Consider the following 19110-nt stretch of genomic DNA (forward strand, 5'->3'; position numbering starts at 1 on the left):
GGGAAGGAATACATAGGGGGGAGGAGTTGAAGGAGGAAGATTGGTCGAGGATGAGGGAGGAATGAGAGAATACAGTGACCAAGTTTACAACTCTCTGTGTTCTTTTCCTGTTCTGTGTATTGACACCTCAATACCAGACAGTGATGCAACCAGACAGAATGTTCTCCATGGTAAATGTGTAGATATTTGCACGTCTTTGGTGATGAACCAAATTTCCTCAAATTTCTGTTCAGTTGGTGGAAGAATCTCAAACAAGAGGACTTGGTTACAAACCAGAGGGTGAACATTCAAGTTTGTTATCAGACTGTACATGTACAACCCGACGAAACAGTGTTTCTCTGGACCACAGTGCATGCACCTATACAAAAATTTTGCACAGCACTTAATAATCATGAATATACATCGAGATATCATAAATATTTCAGGATGATTTACTCGGATGCAGGATACTGTTCATCAGTCTCACCGCTTGGGGAAGAAGCTATTCTCCAGCCTGGTAGTCCTGATTTTGATACTCTGGTACCTCCTTCCTGATGGTTGTGGGTCAAAAATTCTTTGAGCCATTTTTAAGTAACGCTTCTGGACAATAGAGAAAGGGAGACCCCAGTGATCTTCTCGGCTGTTTTGATGATTCTCTGTATAGACTTCTAGTCTGATGGTTCTACCGCCCCACACGATGATTCAGCCAGACAGGATGGTCTCAGTTGTGGTCCTGCGAAAAAACATTGGGAGATCTTGAACAGTATTTTTTTGCATCAGTATTTACTCAGGAAACTGGCATCATGGATAAGGAAGGAAGGGAAACAAACAGTAGAGGCATGGAACATGTAGAGATTAAAGAGGAGGAGGAGGTGCTTGCTGCCTTACAGCGAATAAAGGTTGATAAATCCCCCGGGCCTGACATGATATTCCCTCGGACTTTGAGACGGACACGTGTAGAAATTGCAGGGGCCCTGGCAGAAATATTTAATATCTTAACCATGGATGAGGTGCCGGAGGATTGGAGGGTAGCTCATGTTCTGTTGTTTTAAAAAAAGGCTCCAAAAATAAGCCAGGAAATTATCGGCCAGTGAGTTATTGGAGTGGGTTCTGAGAAATCGGATATACAAGATATACATCAGCCAAAGGCTGATTAAGGACAGTCAGCATGGCTTTGCGCATGGTCGGTTCCTGTTGAACCAATCTTATAGAATTTTTCGAGGAGGTTACCAAGAAAGCAGATGAGGGAAAGGCTGTGGACGTTAATAAGGCTTTTGACAAGGTCCCACACAGGAGGTTAGTTCAGAAGGTTCAGACATTAAATATTCATGGAGGGGTTGTCAAATGGATTTGAAATTAGCTGAATAGGAGACAACAGAGAGTGGCAGTAGATGATGGCTTCTCAGACTGGAGGCCTGTGACGAGTGGTGGCCTCAGGGATCGGTGTTGGGACTATTGTTGTTTGTTGTCCATATCAATGATCTGGATGATAATGTGGGAAATTGGATCAGCAAGTTTACAGATGACACAATGATTGGAAGTTTTGTGGACAGTGAGGAAGGCTTTCAAAACACAGAGGGAACTGGGCCAACTGGAAAAATGGCAGATGGAATTTAATGCAGTCAAGGGTGCATTTTGGAAGCACAAACCAAGGTAGGACATGTACAGTAAATGGTTGGGCACTGAAGAGCAGGAGGAACAAAGAGATCTGGGAATACAAGTACATAATTCCCTGAAAGTGGCGTTGCAGGCAGGTAAAGAGAGCTTTGTCATCTTGGCCTTCATAAATCAAAATGTTGAGTACAGGAGTTGGGATGTTATGGTGAGGTTGTATAAGACATTGGTGAGGCCAAATTTGGAATATTGTCTGCAGTTCTGGTCACCAAATTACAGAAAAGATATCAGTAAGATTGAAAGAGTGCAGAGAAGATTTACTAGGATGTCGCCGGGTCTTCAGGAGTTGAGTTACAGGGAAAGATTAAACAGGTTTATTCCTTGGAGTGTAGAAGAATGAGGGGAAATTTAGTAGAGGTTTACAAAATTATGGGGGGGATTGACAGAGTAAATGCAAGTCAGCTCTTTCCACTTAGATTGGGGGAGATAAATATGAGAGGGCATGGTTTTAAGGGGAAAGGTTTTGGGTGAAAATTAGGGGGAAGTTCTTCACTCAGAGGGTGACGGGAGTGTGGAACGAGCTGCCATCTGATGTGGTGAATGCGGACTCGATCTTGAGTTTTAAGAATAAATTGAATAGATACATGGATGGGAGAGGTCTGGAGGGTTATGGAATGGTACAGGCCAGTAGGATTGGTGGTATGATGTTTTGGCACAGACAAGAAGGGTCAAATGGCCTGTTTCCTGTGCTGTAGTATTCTATAGTTCTATGGTTCTAAGATGGAGGGCCCGGTAGCCTGGTCCTCCTCAACCTCCTTGGGAAGAGTATGACTTCTTGAATAATGAGGATGTGTTGTGGGTCCAGGATATGTGGCACTTTATATCAAGTTGACTGAAGTTTATTGTCATCTGATTGTACAATTACAAGTACAAACTGATGAAACAGCATTCTCCGGTCCTCGGTGCAAAACACGCAACCAGACATAACATGCAAGCAGACAGACGATACACATAAATAAATAGGTATTGTTTAGTAAATATGAGCCTTGCGGATGGTGAGTGCGAGCAGTTCTTTTGGTCGTTCAGCATTCTCACTGCCCGTGGGAAGAAGCTGTTCCTCAGCCTGGTGATGTTGGCTTTGATCCTCCCGTATCTTTTCCCTGACTGGAGCAACTGAAAGATGCTGTGTGCAGGGTGGAAGGGGTCCTTGATGATTTTGTGTGCCCTCTTCAGATAATGATTCTGGTGGATTATGTTGGAGGAGCGGGGGGAGACTCTAGTGATCCTCTTTGCCCTGTGCATTGACCTCCAATCCATTTCTCTGCAGCAACTGTACCACACTGATGAAGCTGGCCAGGACACTCTGGATAGAGCTCCTTGAGAAGGCTGACATGATGGTGGGCAGTAGCCTTGCCCGCCTCAGTTTTCTCTGGAAGTGCAGTCGTGCTCCAAGAAACTTTATGGAGTGGATATCTCTTCACTCAGAGGAGGGCGAATCACTGGAATTCTCTGAAGGTGGTGGATGTTCAATCACGGGATAGATTTAAGCTGGAGATGGAAAAATGAAGGGTTCTGGTGAACTAGCCGAGAACTGGGTGAGGTCACCAAGATGGCTTTGAACTGCAGGACAGGTTTCCGGGCATGTGGTGTACTTTTACATTCTGTGATAGGATGTCTCTGGGTTAAGCAGCTGGATTTCATGCAGGACAAGCTTTCTGGTTGAGCGGGCATGATGACAACTGTGCAAACTAGATGTCAGAGGCTTGCTTTCTGTCCACAGGCTAGTGTGCAGGGTCAAGCTGGGAGATGCTGCCCATCGAGAAGAGGAAGGCGACTTCTATGCTCTCTTCGCCGCTGAGGGTGAAGGCCGCCCGGACACAGGAGGGGGCAAGCCCGTCAGCTCACCACAGCCGGGGGGACGGGGAGGCGGACTCCCCTGCGACCACCGCAGGGCAGGAGGAGGAGGCTTCGGGAGGAGATGAGGCAGCAGGATGCATCCCAGGAGACGAGCCGCGGGCTCCACCAGAGGGTGGTGGTGAGTAACAGGTGGGGTTGGCTGTGTGCAGTGGGGTGTCCCTACATAGACCAAAGTGCACTGTGGCCGGTGGGGGAGAAGGTGGCTGCCGTGGAGTAGGATCCTGCGGGCAGTCGGTGGGGGGAATGGGGAAAATGATGCCACTGCTCCTGGAGGAGGGTGCATCTGACCCTGAGGGAGGCCTGCCTTGTGGGAAATTCCTCCTGGGGGGGCCAGTCATGATGGTGAGGTGATGGCACTAACGGCTGTACAGTGGCCTACTGAAAGGGGAAAGGGAAAACCTCTGTTGGTGGGCTGTGCTGGCTGAGGGAGGGGTGGCCTGGCTCTCAGGTTGCTCGCCTGAGGCAGTGGAATCTGAGTGACACTCCCCTCCTTCACCACCCATGCTGGGGATTATTCTCCCTCATGATTTCTTTTTAAACATGCAGGCCATTTCGGCCCATGAGTCCGTGCCACCCAATTTACACCCCAATATCTTACATTCCCGGTACATTTTGAACAGAGGGAGGAAACTGGAGCCCATGGAGAAAACCCACACAGACACGGAGAGAATGTACAAATTCCTTACAGCCAGCGAGGGATCGAACACAGGTCCCAATCGTTGGTGCTATATCCTGTACACTAACTGCACTGCTCTCTATGCCAACCGTGACTTGATTGGGTGCTGAGTCCTTCAGCGTGATGAATCCGAATCAGAACTTAGTTTTTTTAAAATTTTTTATTTTTCACACTATGAACCATATTGACCAAAATACACACAAATATTTCCCTCTTAAATATACACAGTGTCATTTTCTCCCCTTCCCCCCCCCTTCCCTCCCTCCTTCCCACTTCCTCCCTACCAACTAAACGTTCAACATATACAATACAATAAACCCATTAAACAATGTCATCACACAATAAAAATAAACAAGAAAATTGTGTTATCTACTTTTACACACTGGGTCAGTTCATTTTGTCTTCTTCTCATTCTATCATTTTAGGGGGTGGAGGTCCACGGTAGGCCCTCTGTTGTGTTCCATGTACAGTTCCCAAATTTGTTCGAATACTGTGACTTTATTTTTTATAATTGTATGTTATTTTTGCCAATGGAATACATTTATTCATTTCCATGTACCATTGCTGTATTCTCAGGTTCTCTTCTGATTTCCAGGTTGACATTATACATTTTTTTGCTACAGCTAAGGCTATCATAATAAATCATTTTTGTGCTTCATCCAATATGAGGCCTAATTCCTTACTTCTTATGTTACTTAGAAGAAAGATCTCTGAATTTTTTGGTATATTGCTTTTTGTGATTTTATTTAATATCTGATTTAGATCTTCCCAAAACTTTTCCACTTTCTCACATGCCCAAATTGCATGTACTGTTGTTCCCGTTTCCTCCTTACAGAGAAAACATCTATCTGATAATGTTGGGTCCCATTTATTTAACTTTTGGGGTGTGATATATAGCCTGTGTAACCAATTATATTGTGTCATGCGTAACCTCGTGTTTAGTGTATTTCTCATAGTTCCGGAGCATAGCTTTTCCCATGTTTCATTTTTTATCTTTATGTTTAGATCTTGTTTCCACTTTTGTTTGAGTTTACAGCTTATTTCATTGTTCTCTTTCTCTTGCAGCTTGATGTACATGTTTGTTATAAATCCTTTAATTATCATTGTGTCTGTAATCACATATTCAAAGGTGCTTCCTTCTGGTAACCTCAGACTGTTTCCCAATTTGTCCTTTAAGTAGGTTTTCAGTTGGTTGTATGCAAACATTGTACCATGAGTTATTCCATATTTCTTCTTCATTTGTTCAAATGATAATAAATTATTTCCCAAAAAACAATTTTCTATTTTGATCCCTTTTCTCTCCCATTCTCTAAAGGAAAGGTTATCTATTGTGAAAGGGATTAGTTGATTTTGTGTCATTAATAATTTTGTAAGTTGGTAATTTGTTTTTTTCCTTTCTATGTGAATCTTCTTCCAAATGTTGAGCAGATGGTGCAGTACTGGTGAACTTCTATGTTGCACCAGTTTTTCATCCCACTTATAAAGTATATGTTCTGGTAGCTTCTCCCCTATTTTATCTAGCTCTATGCTGGTCCAATCTGATTTTTCCCTTGTTTGATAAAAATCTCATAGGTATCTTAATTGTGCTGCCTGAAAATAATAGAGTTTGGTAGCTGTAAGCACCCTTATTTGTACCATTCTGTTAATTTATCTTGTGCTATCCTCGGTTTCCCCCACTTTCTATAAGAATTTCCTTATTATTTTCTTTAACATTGAAGAATTTCTCTGTTATGGGAATTGGTAACGATTGAAATAGGTATTGTATCCTTGGGAAGATATTCATTTTTTTTAATTTTAATTTTTTATTTTTCACACTATAAACCACATTGATCAAGATACATACATTTTTTTTTTCAAATATATACAGTGTCGTTTTCTCCCCCCCCTTCCCATCCCACCCTCCCTACCTCCCCTCTCATTCATTTAAAGTTCAGAATCTAAGATACGTTAAACCCGTCAAACAATGTTGTCACTCAATAAAAATAAACAAGAAATTCCACAGAGTCAATTCTTTTCATTTCCTTCTCCTTCTGTCATTTTAGGTGGTAGATGTCCCCGGTAGGTTTTCTCTATTGTGTTTCATGTATGGCTCCCATATTTGTTCAAATATTGTAATATTATTTCTTAAATTATATGTTATTTTTTCTAATGGAATACATTTATTCATTTCTATATACCATTGTTGTATTCTCAAATTATCTTCTAATTTCCAGGCTGACATAATACATTTTTTAGGGCTATCCTAACAAATCTTTTTTGTGCACCATTCAAATCAAGTCCAAATTCTTTGTTTTTTATGTTACTTAGGAGGAAGATCTCTGGGTTTTTTGGTATATTGCTTTTTGTGATTTTATTTAATATCTGGTTTAGGTCTTCCCAAAATTTTTTCACTTTCTCACATGTCCAGATTGCTTGAATTGTTGTTCCCATTTCCTTTTTACAGTGAAAACATCTGTCAGATACTGCTGGGTCGCATTTATTTAACTTTTTAATGATTAGCCTGTGTATCCAGTTATATTGTATCATACGTAACCTCGTGTTTATTGTATTTCTCATAGTTCCAGAGCATAACTTCTCCCATGTTTCCTTCTTTATCTTTATGTTTAAATCTTGTTCCCATTTTTGTTTAGTTTTACCATTTGTTTCCTCATTCTCCTTTTCTTGCAGTTTAATATACATATTTGTTATAAATTTTTTTATTATCATTGTGTCCGTAATCACATATTCAAAATTACTGCCCTCTGGTAACCTCAGACTGCTTCCCAATTTGTCCTTCAAGTAGGATTTCAGTTGGTAGTATGCGAACACTGTATCCTGAGTTATAGGTAAACTGGTTGACTGTTTTGAGTTTTGTGTGCCCGATGGAGATGTGGGGGGGCTGGTAATCATGGTGGGGAGCTGGCTGATGGAGGACCTCAGTTTTCTTCAGGCTGACTTCGCCAAACATTTTGGCAGTTTCCGCAAAGCAGGACGGCAAGCGCTGAAGAGCTGGCTCTGGATGGGCAACTAAAGCGGCATCGTCTGCAAAGAGTAGTTCACGGACAAGTTTCTCTTGTGTCTTGGTGTGAGCTTGCAGGTGCCTCAGATTGAAGAGACTGCCATCCATGCGGTACCGGATGTAAACAGCGTCTTCATTGTTGGGGTCTTTCATGTTTACCTATCTCGGCTGCACCATTTCATCAGATGCAAGGATCGACAATGAGATAGACAACAGACTCGCCAAGGCAAATAGCGCCTTTGGAAGACTACACAAAAGAGTCTGGAAAAACAACCAACTGAAAAACCTCACAAAGATAAGCGTATACAGAGCCGTTGTCATACCCACACTCCTGTTCGGCTCCGAATCATGGGTCCTCTACCGGCACCACCTACGGCTCCTAGAACGCTTCCACCAGCGTTGTCTCCGCTCCATCCTCAACATCCATTGGAGCGCTTACATCCCTAACGTCGAAGTACTCGAGATGGCAGAGGTCGACAGCATCGAGTCCACGCTGCTGAAGATCCAGCTGCGCTGGATGGGTCACGTCTCCAGAATGGAGGACCATCGCCTTCCCAAGATCGTGTTATATGGCGAGCTCTCCACTGGCCACCGTGACAGAGGTGCACCAAAGAAAAGGTACAAGGACTGCCTAAAGAAATCTCTTGGTGCCTGCCACATTGACCACCGCCAGTGGGCTGATATCGCCTCAAACCGTGCATCTTGGCGCCTCACAGTTTGGCGGGCAGCAACCTCCTTTGAAGAAGACCGCAGAGCCTACCTCACTGACAAAAGGCAAAGGAGGAAAAACCCAACACCCAACCCCAACCCACCAATTTTCCCCTGCAACCGCTGCAATCGTGTCTGCCTGTCCCGCATCGGACTTGTCAGCCACAAACGAGCCTGCAGCTGACGTGGACTTTTTACCCCCTCCATAAATCTTCGTCCGCGAAGCCAAGCCAAAGATCCTGAGTTATATTATATTTATCCTTCATTTGTTCAAAGGATAATAATTTATTTCCTGAAAAGCAATACTCTATTCTTTTGATCCCTTTTTTCTCCCGTTCTCTAAAGGAAAGGTTATCTATTGAAAAAGGGATTAGCTGATTTTGCGTCAGTATTAGTTTTGGTAATTGGTAATTTGTTTTATTCCTTTCTACATGAATCTTTTTTCAAATATTGAGTAGATGATGTAATACTGGAGAACTCCTACGTTGTACCAATTTTTCATCCCATTTATATAATATATGTTCAGGTATCTTATCCCCTATTTAATCTAGTTCTAATCTAGTCCAATCTGGCTTTTCCCTTGTTTGATAAAAATCTGATAGGTATCTTAATTGTGCGGCTCTATAATAATTTTTAAAGTTTGGTAGTTGTAAGCCTCCTTGTTTATACCATTCTGTTAATTTATCTAGTGCTATCCTCGGTTTCCCCCCTTTCCATAAAAATTTCCTTATTATTTTCTTTAACTCCTTGAAGAATTTCTCTGTCAAGTGTATTGGCAATGCCTGAAATAGGTATTATATCCTTTGGAAAATGTTCATTTTAATACAGTTTATCCTTCCTATCAGTGTTAGTGGTAAGTCTTTCCAATGCTCTAAGTCGTCCTGTAATTTTTTCATTACTGGATAATAATTGAGTTTATATAGAAGGCCGAGATTTCTATTTATTTGTATACCTAGGTATCGTATTGCTTGCATTTGCCATCTGAATGGTGATTCTTTCTTAAATTTTGAGAAATCCGCATTATTCATTGGCATTGCTTCACTTTTATTTGCGTTAATCTTGTATCCCGACACTTCTCCATATTCCTTCAATTTCTTATGTAATTCTTTTATTGATATTTCTGGTTCTGTTAAGTATACTATAACATCATCTGCAAATAAACTGATTTTATATTCCTTGTCTTTTATTTTTATCCCTTTTATTTTATTTTCTGTTCTTATCAGTTCTGCTAGTGGTTCTATGGCTAACGCGAACAGTAAGGGCAATAGTGGGCATCCCTGCCTTGTTGATCTGCTTAAGTTAAATTGCTTTGATATATATCCATTTAGTGTCACTTTCGCCAATGGCCCCTTATATAATGCTTTAATCCAATTAATATATTTCTCTGGTAAACTGAACTTTTGTAGTACTTTGAATAAATAATTCCATTCTACTCTGTCAAAGGCCTTCTCTGCATCTAAAGCAACCGCTACTGTTGGGGCTTTATTTCCTTCTACTGCATGAATTGTTAATAAATTTACAAATATTGTCTGTTGTTCGTCTTTTTTAAATAAATCCAGTTTGGTCTAAATTTACTATTTTTGGTACATAGTTGGATAATCTGTTTGCTAATAGTTTAGCTATTATCTTATAATCTGTGTTAAGTAAAGATATTGGTCTATAGGACGCTGGTGCGAGTGGATCTTTCCCTGTCTTTGGTTTAACTGTAATTATTGCTGTTTTGCATGAATCTGGTAAGCTTTGTGTTTTATCAATCTGATTGATTACTTGCAGGAGGGGAGGAATTAATAAATCTTTAAATTTTTTATAGAATTCTATTGGGAATCCATCCTCTCCTGGTGTTTTATTATTCGGTAGTTTTTTTTATTATCTCTTGTATTTCTACTATTTCAAATGGTTCTGTTAATTTATTTTGTTCCTCTATTTGTAATTTTGGTAGTTCAATTTTAGTCAAAAATTCATCTATTTTGTATTTTTTCCCTTCGTTTTCAGTTTGGTATAATTGTTCGTAGAACTTTCTGAAGTTTTCATTAATCTCCGTTGGATTATATATGATTTGTTTGTCTTTTTTCCTTGATGCCAATACCATTCTCTTAGTTTGTTCTGTCTTAAGCTGCCATGCTAGAATTTTGTGCGTTTTTTCTCCTAGTTCATAATATTTCTGTTTTGTCTTCATTATGTTCTTCTCCACCTTATATGTTTGTAGTGTTTCATATTTTATTTTTTTATCTGCCAATTTTCTTCTTTTAGTTGTATCTTCCTTCATTTCTAATTCTTTTTCTATATTTGCTATTTCCCTTTCCAACTGCTCTGTTTCCTGATTGTAGTCCTTCTTCATCTTGGTTACATAACTTATTATTTGCCCTCTGATGAAGGCTTTCATTGCGTCCCATAGAATAAACTTATCTTTCACTGATTCCGTATTTATTTCAAAGTACATTTTAATTTGTCTTTCAATGAATTCTCTAATATCCTGCCTTTTAAGTAGCATGGAGTTTAATCTCCATCTATACATTCTTGTAGGGATGTCCTCTAACTCTATTGTCAATATCAGGGGTGAGTGGTCCGATAATATTCTAGCTTTATATTCTGTTTTTCTTACTCTGTCTTGCATACGAGCTGATAACAGGAATAGGTCTACTCTTGAGTATGTTTTATGTCTACCCGAATAATATGAATATTCCTTTTCCTTTGGGAGTTGTTTCCTCCATATATCCAAAAGTTGCATTTCTTGCATCGATTTAATTATAAATTTGGTCTTTCTGTTCTTTCTGTTAATTTTTTTCCCTGTTTTATCCATGTTTGAATCCAAATTAAGGTTGAAATCCCCTCCTATTAGTATGTTCCCTTGCGTGTCTGCTATCTTCAAAAAGATATCTTGCATAAATTTTTGATCTTCTTCGTTAGGTGAATATACATTGAGTAAATTCCAAAACTCCGAATATATCTGAAATTTTATCATTACATATCTCCCTGCTGGATCTATTATTTCCTCTTCTATTTTGATTGGTACATTTTTACTGATTAATATAGCTACTCCTCTAGCTTTTGAATTATATGACGCTGCTGTTACATGTCCTACCCAATCTCTCTTTAATTTCTTGTGCTCCATTTCAGTTAAATGTATTTCTTGCACGAATGCTTTATCAATTTTTTCTTTTTTCAGTAAATTTAGCAGTTTCTTCCTTTTGATTTGGTTATGTATTCCGTTAATATTTAAAGTCATATAGTTCAACGTAGCCATTTCATACTTTGTTTATCTTTCCTTTCCGTTTCCTCATCATCACCTTTCCTTCTTATCCATTTCTGCTTTCTTGTTTTGAACACTTTATAAGACAACATTTCTAAAACATCAAACATTTCCCTTATTCTCCCATCTAAAATTTCTTTAACCCCACTATCCCCTCCCCTTCCTGAGTTGCCCTTTATCCCTTGTCGGGCAAACACATCTCCCCTTTCCATTTGGATTTGCGAATTCACTCGCAAGCGTCAACTGATTTTGCAGCGACCGTAACTCCTCCCCACCCAGCCCCCCCAGAAAAGATTTCAATTTTCATATATAACAAAGATCACTCTCTTAATTCCCTTCTTACTTCCTCTCTTCCCTTTCATTCCCTTATTAATTCTTATCTATACTCTATATATTTTCCTTTAAATACGGATACACTCATGTACACACATATATACATACACACATATATATATATATATATATATATATATATATACCCATATACACACATACATATAGTTTGAGGTCATTTTTACTCTCGTTACATGTCTTCATCTCTCTGCCTGTTTTGTAGTTGTTCTGCAAATTTTCGTGCCTCCTCCGGATCCGAGAATAGTCTGTTTTGCTGTCCTGGAATAACCATATTAAATACCGCTGGGTACTTTAGCATAAATTTATATCCTTTTTTCCATAGGATCGCTTTTGCTGTATTAAACTCCTTTCTCTTCTTCAGGAGTTCAAAACTTATGTCTGGATAGAAAAAAAATTTTTGATCTTTGTATTCCAGTGGCTTTTTGTCTTCTCTTATTTTCTTCATTGCTTTCTCCAATATATTTTCTCTTGTTGTATATCTTAAGAATTTTACTAAAATGTATCTTGGTTTTTGTTGTGGCTGTGGTTTCGGGGCTAATGTTCTATGTGCCCTTTCTATTTCCATTTCTTCCTGTAATTCTGGTCTTCCTAGGACCCTGGGGATCCAATCTTTTATAAATTCTCTCATATTCTTGCCTTCTTCATCTTCCTTAAGGCCCACTATCTTTATATTGTCTATTCTATTATAATTTTCCATTATATCTATCTTCTGAGCTAACAGCTGTTGTGTCTCTAACTTTTTTATCAGATTCTTCTAATTTCTTTTTTAAGTCCTCTACTTCCATTTCTACGGCTGTTTCTCGTTCTTCCACCTTGTCCACTCTTTTTCCTATATCTGACATGACCATCTCTAATCTATTCATTTTTTCTTCTGCACTTTTAATTCTTCTTTTTATTTCACTAAATTCTTGTAATTGCCATTCTTTTACTGATTCCATATATTCTTTAAAAACAAATATATCCATTGTCTTGCCTTTCCCTTCTTCTTCCATTTCTCTATGTTCTTCTTCTTCTTCCTCTGGGTTGGTCATCTGTTGTTTCCTTGTTTCCTTTTTACTCTCTTCTTTCTTGTTCTCGTTGTTTTCTATGTTCTCTTCCTGTTGTTGTGTTGCAGCTGTCATTCTCAGCTGTGGAGATCGACTCCTCAGCTAGTCCCCCCTCCCGTCAGTGTTTTTTTCTTCATGCACGAGGAGTCACGCATGCGCGGTTGCACACTTTTACTTGGCTCCGCGAGCTATTTTTGTAGTCCCGAGCTCGGGACTTCAACTGACCTTAGGGAGCGGGCTTCTCTCTCCGTGGCGGGCCTCCTCGGACAGGTAAGGCCTTCACCTTCTTCTTCCGACGTCCTTTCTTCTCTTCTTCCTGTTGCTTTCGACTTTTCTTTCTTCGCTGCCATTTTCTTCCCACCTTTACTTTCACTTTATTTTAATTTTTATGTTTGTGCCTTTGTGTTTTCTGTGTTTTTCTTAAACTTTTCCGAGAGGGCTGGAGTTCCCCGACCGGCCACTACTCCATCACGTGACTCCCCCGGAAGATATTCATTTTAATGCAATTTCCCCTTCTTATTAGTGTTAGTGGTAAATCTTTCCAATGTTCAAAGTTATCTTGTAATTTCTTCATTAATGGCTGATAATTTAATTTGTCTCGGTGGCCTAGATTATTATCTAGTCTAATACCTCGGTATTGGATTGCTTGTGTTTGCCATTTAAATGGTGATTCTGTTTTAAACTTTGTGAAATCCACATTATTCATCGGCATCGCTTCACTTTTATTTGCGTTGATCTTGTACCCCGATATTTCTCCATATTCCTTCAATTTCTTATGTAATTCTTTTATTGATAATTCTGGTTCTGTTCAGTATACTATGATGTCATCTGCAAATAGACTGATTTTATACTCCTCCTTTATTTTTATAATCAGGACTTAGTTAATTTTGATTCAAAAATGCTACAAAATTCGTTGTTTAGACAATAGGGGCTGGAATCGGCCAATTGGCCCTTCGAGCCAGCACCGCCATTTATCAGATCATGGCTGATCTTTCCCTTTCAATAACCAATCCCAGCCTTATCCCCATAACCCTCAACTCCCCTGCCCACAAGAGCCTTATCCAACTCTCTCTTAAATCTATCCAACGAATCCTCCCGCACTACCCTCTGGGGCAATGCATTCCACAGACCCACAACTTTCTGGGTAAAAATATTTCTCCCCATTTCTGTGTTAAATGGCCTTCCCTGTATTCTTAAACTATGCACTGTAGTCCTAGTCTCGCCCATCATTGGGAACATGTGCTCTGATTTCACCCTGTGAAGCCTTTTGATAATTCTAAATACCTCAATCATGTCTCCCCTCATCCTTCTAAACTCCATCGCATATAATCCCAGTCTTTCTAACCTATCCTCAATCCTGCCATCCCGGGAACTAACCTTGTATATCTGCGCTGCACTCCTTCTAAAGCAAGTATGTCCTTTCTTAAAATAGCAGCAAAAATTGCGATAAATTAAGTTTTTGAAACAATTAAATAAATTAATGCATAGTATAGTTGAATTCCTAAAATCCACTTTGCTCGGGGATCAGGTTGGACCATATTCTCGGGCAGTACTTTTAAAATTCAAATTTAAGGAGGTAAATTTTGATACAGCGTGCTTTGTTTATCATAATGAGCAGTTTTAAAGAAAAATAAAGTCGACACTTGACAGCATTGTAAACACAACATTTTTCACTCCAAAATTGTGCATTGCTTGAAATTGTTTAAAAATTCAGTGTACAGATGAATTTCTTTGTGATGGGATTACCTGTATTTAGCTTGGCCGCTTGTTGCCACTGTGCATCTGGGGCACTTACACACACAAAAGCCCGCTGAATTTAAAAAAAGTTTGCGAGTTTTCATGCTGTCTGGATTCTTGGCTGGTCAGGATTTCTGGTGACCCAGATTTTTGGACCTCTGCCGGTGTCTGTGGTTCAATGCCCATTCAGGAATCTGATGGTGGAGGGGAAGAAGTTGTCCTTGTATGGCTGGGTTTTCATGTTCAGACTTGTGTACCTTTTTCCCAATGGCAGCAGAGTGAAGAGGGCTTGACCTGGGTGGTGGGGGCTGTGTTCTTTAGATATTGCCTCTTGTAGGTGTCCTTGTGACGACTGATGCCCGTGATGTCGTAGGCTGAGTTAACGACCCTCTGTAGTTTTTTTCCTGTCCTGTGCATTGGCACCTCCATACCAGACGGTGTTGCAACCCGTCGGAATGCTCTCCACAGTCCACCTGAAGAAATTTACAGTGATATACCAAACCTCATGAAGTATAGTCGCTGACGAGACTTCTTCATGATTACATTGACAGAAGGCTCCAGAATAGATTTTAAGAGAAGTGGACACCCAGGAATTTGACTTTCTTCACCCTTTCCACTGCTGACCCCTCAATGAATACTGAGTTGTGTTCTCCTGGTTTCCCCCTCCTGAAGTCCACAATCAACTCCATAATTTTGCTAATGTGAACCGCAAAGCTGTTGGTGTGACACCACTCCACCAGCTGATCTATCTCCCCCCCCCCCCCCAATATGCTTCCTCGTTGCCGTCTGTGATTCTGCCGACGACCGTGGTGCCGTCGGCAAAATTGTAGATGGCATTTGAATTATGCCTGGCCCTGCTGAGCGAGTAGAGAGCTGGAATTAGCTGTCCTTTCCCTGCCCATGGACCGCGCTGTCCCTGTGCAGGACGCAAGATGAGTTTATTTGTTATATGCGCAAGTAGAGGGCTCTGATTGTGGTGAATGTCTGCCAAGCTGCCTGTCTCCCCTCTGGCGAGCCTTGCTGTACTAACATTGGCTGTGCATTATCTCTCCTGTTAAGGACACTCCCCTTGGGTATAACTGTATATGCACCCATTGTCTTTCATTATTGTACCATGAGTTTCTGCTAATAAAAGCCGTGATTATTGTTTGACCACATCGTCTTTGTCTACTTCATCAACTGGCACTACACCGATGTTCCTGCATGAAACAGTAAAACTACACTGGTATCAATTAAATTATCACAATCTGCCAAGACCGAAAAAGAAGGAATAGATATAAAAAGATAAATAAATATGGAGTAAAACACAGGCCAGCAGATGCAGAAATGTGCCTGAGAAACTCAGCAGGTACTTCGACGAGCAGCTCGCTCCAAAATGTTGGTTGAATCACAGGGCTTGCTCCAGCACTGTTGTGTATTTACTAGATAAATAAATACAGTATAATCCCTGACACCATCAGCAAAAAAAATTAATAATTACAGGTGCTCCTCGACTTAGGGTTGAATGGTGACGTTCAAGAGCCTGAGCCAAACGGTGCCGGATTTCAGGGGGTAGAGATGGGGAGCAGCATCACGGGAGACCCTACCCATACGATGGACCAAGAAGGTGGTTTGTTCCTCCTTCCAGAGGGCAATTGAGGGTGGTTACAAAATGGCAGTGAGGAAAATGAAGTGTAAAAGGATCCTGTTGGGTCAGCGCTGGTGAGTTGGGGGGTGAAGCAATGTCCGATTCTGCAGGAGTGATTTGGATCCTCGGCCGAGCCTCTTGTGTGCGATTTCCTTTAGTTTGCTCTGTGCTGTTTCCTTCCAGGCAGACCCACCCCTCTTGGCCGGGAAGGATCGCCTCCTGCCGTCGCGGGCCCCTCCGGGGCTGCTTCTTTCCTGGACTGCGGCAGCCGCCCGGACGCTGCCGGTGCCCCTGAGATGGGCGCGGGTCAGGGCCCGGGACCCGGGTGGCAGAAAGGAGACGCCAGCGACATGGAGAAGGATGAGGGCGACAGGGAGCTGGTCATCACAATCGGTAGGTTGCAGGGCACTCGGGATCTGCAGGCAGCTTTCCCTGACTGAGCCACAACCTGCACGCCAATGGAGGGTCACGGGTGGTCTTGCAGGAGGTGGGGGATGTTTGGGCAGGGGAACCAAAGGTTCGGTCCAAGGCCAGAGCCAGAAAAGAGTTTAGCAGGAGTGCTTTTGACGAGCACAGACAGTTGGGGCAAAGGGCCTGTTTCCATACTGACTTTCCCTCTAAACAGGGTCCCTGTTTGCAAATAAGATGCTCACCAGACAGAGATGAGGCAAGGTTTTGTTCTTTTTTAGACTGGCAAGTTTCCGATCAAGTTCATTCCACATTGAGATACAGTTAATTCATTTCTCGAGCATTCTCATTTGCCAATCCTAATGCAGTTCCACAGTATAAGCACTGTGTGATCTGCAGAATTGCAGGGGAGAGAATTGATGCTGGTGGAGAGCAAAGGCATGAGGTTCATTCAGGAGACTGCTAACAGCGGGAAAGAACCTCCTTGAATCTGGTAGTGCGCAATCTCTCACCTTCTTCTGGAGGGGAGGAGAGAGTGTTTCCGGGATGGGATGTTGGCTGTTTTTAACCGAGGCAGCGGGAAGTCGGTGGGAGAGGGGTGTGTGATGGTCTGAACCGACTTCTCAGCTCTCTGCAGTAAAACACAGAAAACAGAGGTGTAAGAAAAACACAACGCTGGAGAAACTCCAGCCAAGATAAAGATGAAGGGCTCAAGTCCGAAATGTTGGTTATGTATCTTTATCTTTATAAAGAACACTGTTTAACTTGCTGAGTTTACCAGCATTGGGTTTTTATCTCAGCCCTCTGTGGTTCCTTATAGTCTTGGGCAGAGCCATTCCTCGTCCCACCTAAACTGGGTGATTTCTCTTCCTGGAGGGCAATGAAAACAGAGTTGTTCAGTGTTTCAGGGTGGTTCAATTGTCGATGGAAAAAGTGCTGAGGTCAGGGATCCATGTGTGGATTAGAAATTGGCTCGCATGCAGAAAGCAGAGTAGTGGTGGATGGAGAGAGTATTCTGCCAGGAGGACGATGACTAATGGAGTTCCGTAAGGATCTGCTCTGGGACAAAGCTCTTTGTGATTTTTCTCAGTGACCTAGATGAAGAGGCGGAAGGAGGGGTCAGCATGTTTATGAATGATACGAAGTTTGGAGAAGGAGTTGTGGATAGTGCTGAAGGTTGTTGTAGGTTTAAAAAGATATAGACAGGATGCAGAGTTGGGTGGAAAAGTGGTAGAAGGAGATCAATCCAGAGAACTGTGAGGAGATGCATTTTGGAAGGTCAAACCAGAAGGCTAAGAACAGGGTTAATGGTCGGTTATTTAAGAGTGTGGATGAACAAAGGAACCTTGGGGACCAAATTCATACATCCCTCAAGGTCGCCACACAGGTTGGAGAGGAGTCATGGGATGGAGTAGTGGCCGGTCAGGAAAACCAGAAAAAAAAGTCAGGTCAAAGCAAAGCATTACAGAAATAAAGTACAAGAAATAGAAGATAAAGATACAGAAAAGAGAAAGAAGATGCTTCCAAGAAGGAGAAAGTAAGAACAGCTGGAAAAAAAGAAATAATAAAGTCGCCAGAGAAGAAGGAAGAAGGACCTTACCTGCAGGAAGGAACAGGACGCAATGGTGACGAGGAGCGCCCTACCCTCGAGGTCAGTACCTGCTCTGCAGAGTCGCGACCCACCAGCCGGTACACTACAAAAATGGCTCTCGGAGCCAAACAAAAGTGCGCAATCAGAGGAGAAAGAGGACACCGGCAGAGGGGGGCTCAGCAGAGGAGCAGGCTGTCACAGAGCGAGCAGCTGAGAGACGCCCGACACCAGAGCTCTCAGCTGGAGAATAAGAAGACGGCAGAAGAGGGAGCGATGAAACAGACGTGGAAGACAGATGGAGGGAAGATAGACAAGAAGACCAACATCAAGAAGCACAACAGACGAGCAGCCCAAGAGGGGAGGACCAGCAACAAGAGGGTCAGCAAGAAGAGGCCCAACAAAGAGATACAAGCAGCTCATCAGGAAAAACAGAAGAGACACAGACACAAAGAAGAGAAGAAGAACAAACACAGATACAGACACAGAAGAAGAGGAAGAAGAAGACCAAGACCTTCACAGAGAAATAGAAGGTAAAACTGATGAACAGAATATAGATAAAGGTTTTTTTGAAGAACAAATGAGATCATTAAAAGAATGGTTACCATTAGAGTTTAATGCAATTAAAAGGAAAATGAAAAGAACAGAAGATAAAATGCAAAGGTTAGAACTGGTAATGACAGAAATAGGGAAAAGAGTAGAGAATAAGGAAGAGCAGCAAATTGCTGTAGAAATGGAAGTAAACGACTTAAGAGAAAAATTGGAAGAAAGTGACAAAAAAATTAAAGAGACACAAGAGTTGTTATCTTAGAAAATTGATATGTTGGAAAATTATAGTAGGCGAAACAACATAAAAATAGTGGGCCTGAAGGAGGGTGAAGAAGACACAGACATGAAGGAATTTTATAAAACTATGGATCCTGAAGGTCCTGGGAACGACAGAAATGCAAGAAGAAATGGAAATAGAAAGGGCACACAGAGCATTAGCTCCGAAACCACAGGCACATCAAAAACCAAGAATCATCTTAGTAAAATTTTTGAGATATACGACAAGAGAAACATACTGGAACGGGCAAGGAATAAAATGAGAGAAGATAATAAACCACTGGAATGCAAGGGTCAAAAAATATTTTTTTACCCAGACATAAATTTTCAACTCTTAAAGAAGAGGAAAGAGTTTAATACAGCAAAATCAACTTTATGGAAAA

At 41.4% G+C, this 19110-nt stretch overlaps 1 protein-coding gene across 5 annotated transcripts in view; it reads left to right on the forward strand.

Annotated features, from left to right (window-relative positions):
• The window catches only part of gon4lb (gon-4 like b), a 96077-nt gene that overhangs the window by 1829 nt on the left and 75138 nt on the right, over window positions 1-19110 (forward strand). For 4 of the 5 annotated variants that reach the window (XM_069940558.1, XM_069940557.1, XM_069940559.1 and 1 more), the window contains exons 2-3: window positions 3374-3628; window positions 16090-16299. In XM_069940558.1, coding sequence (XP_069796659.1) covers window positions 3400-3628; window positions 16090-16299 — 439 coding nt within the window. In that variant the 5' untranslated portion in view covers window positions 3374-3399. The remainder of the gene's footprint in view (window positions 1-3373; window positions 3629-16089; window positions 16300-19110) is intronic. The other variant, XM_069940561.1, reaches the window with a different exon arrangement.

Source organism: Narcine bancroftii, chromosome 5, assembly GCF_036971445.1.
Source record: "Narcine bancroftii isolate sNarBan1 chromosome 5, sNarBan1.hap1, whole genome shotgun sequence".
Taxonomy (NCBI): Eukaryota; Metazoa; Chordata; class Chondrichthyes; order Torpediniformes; family Narcinidae; genus Narcine; species Narcine bancroftii.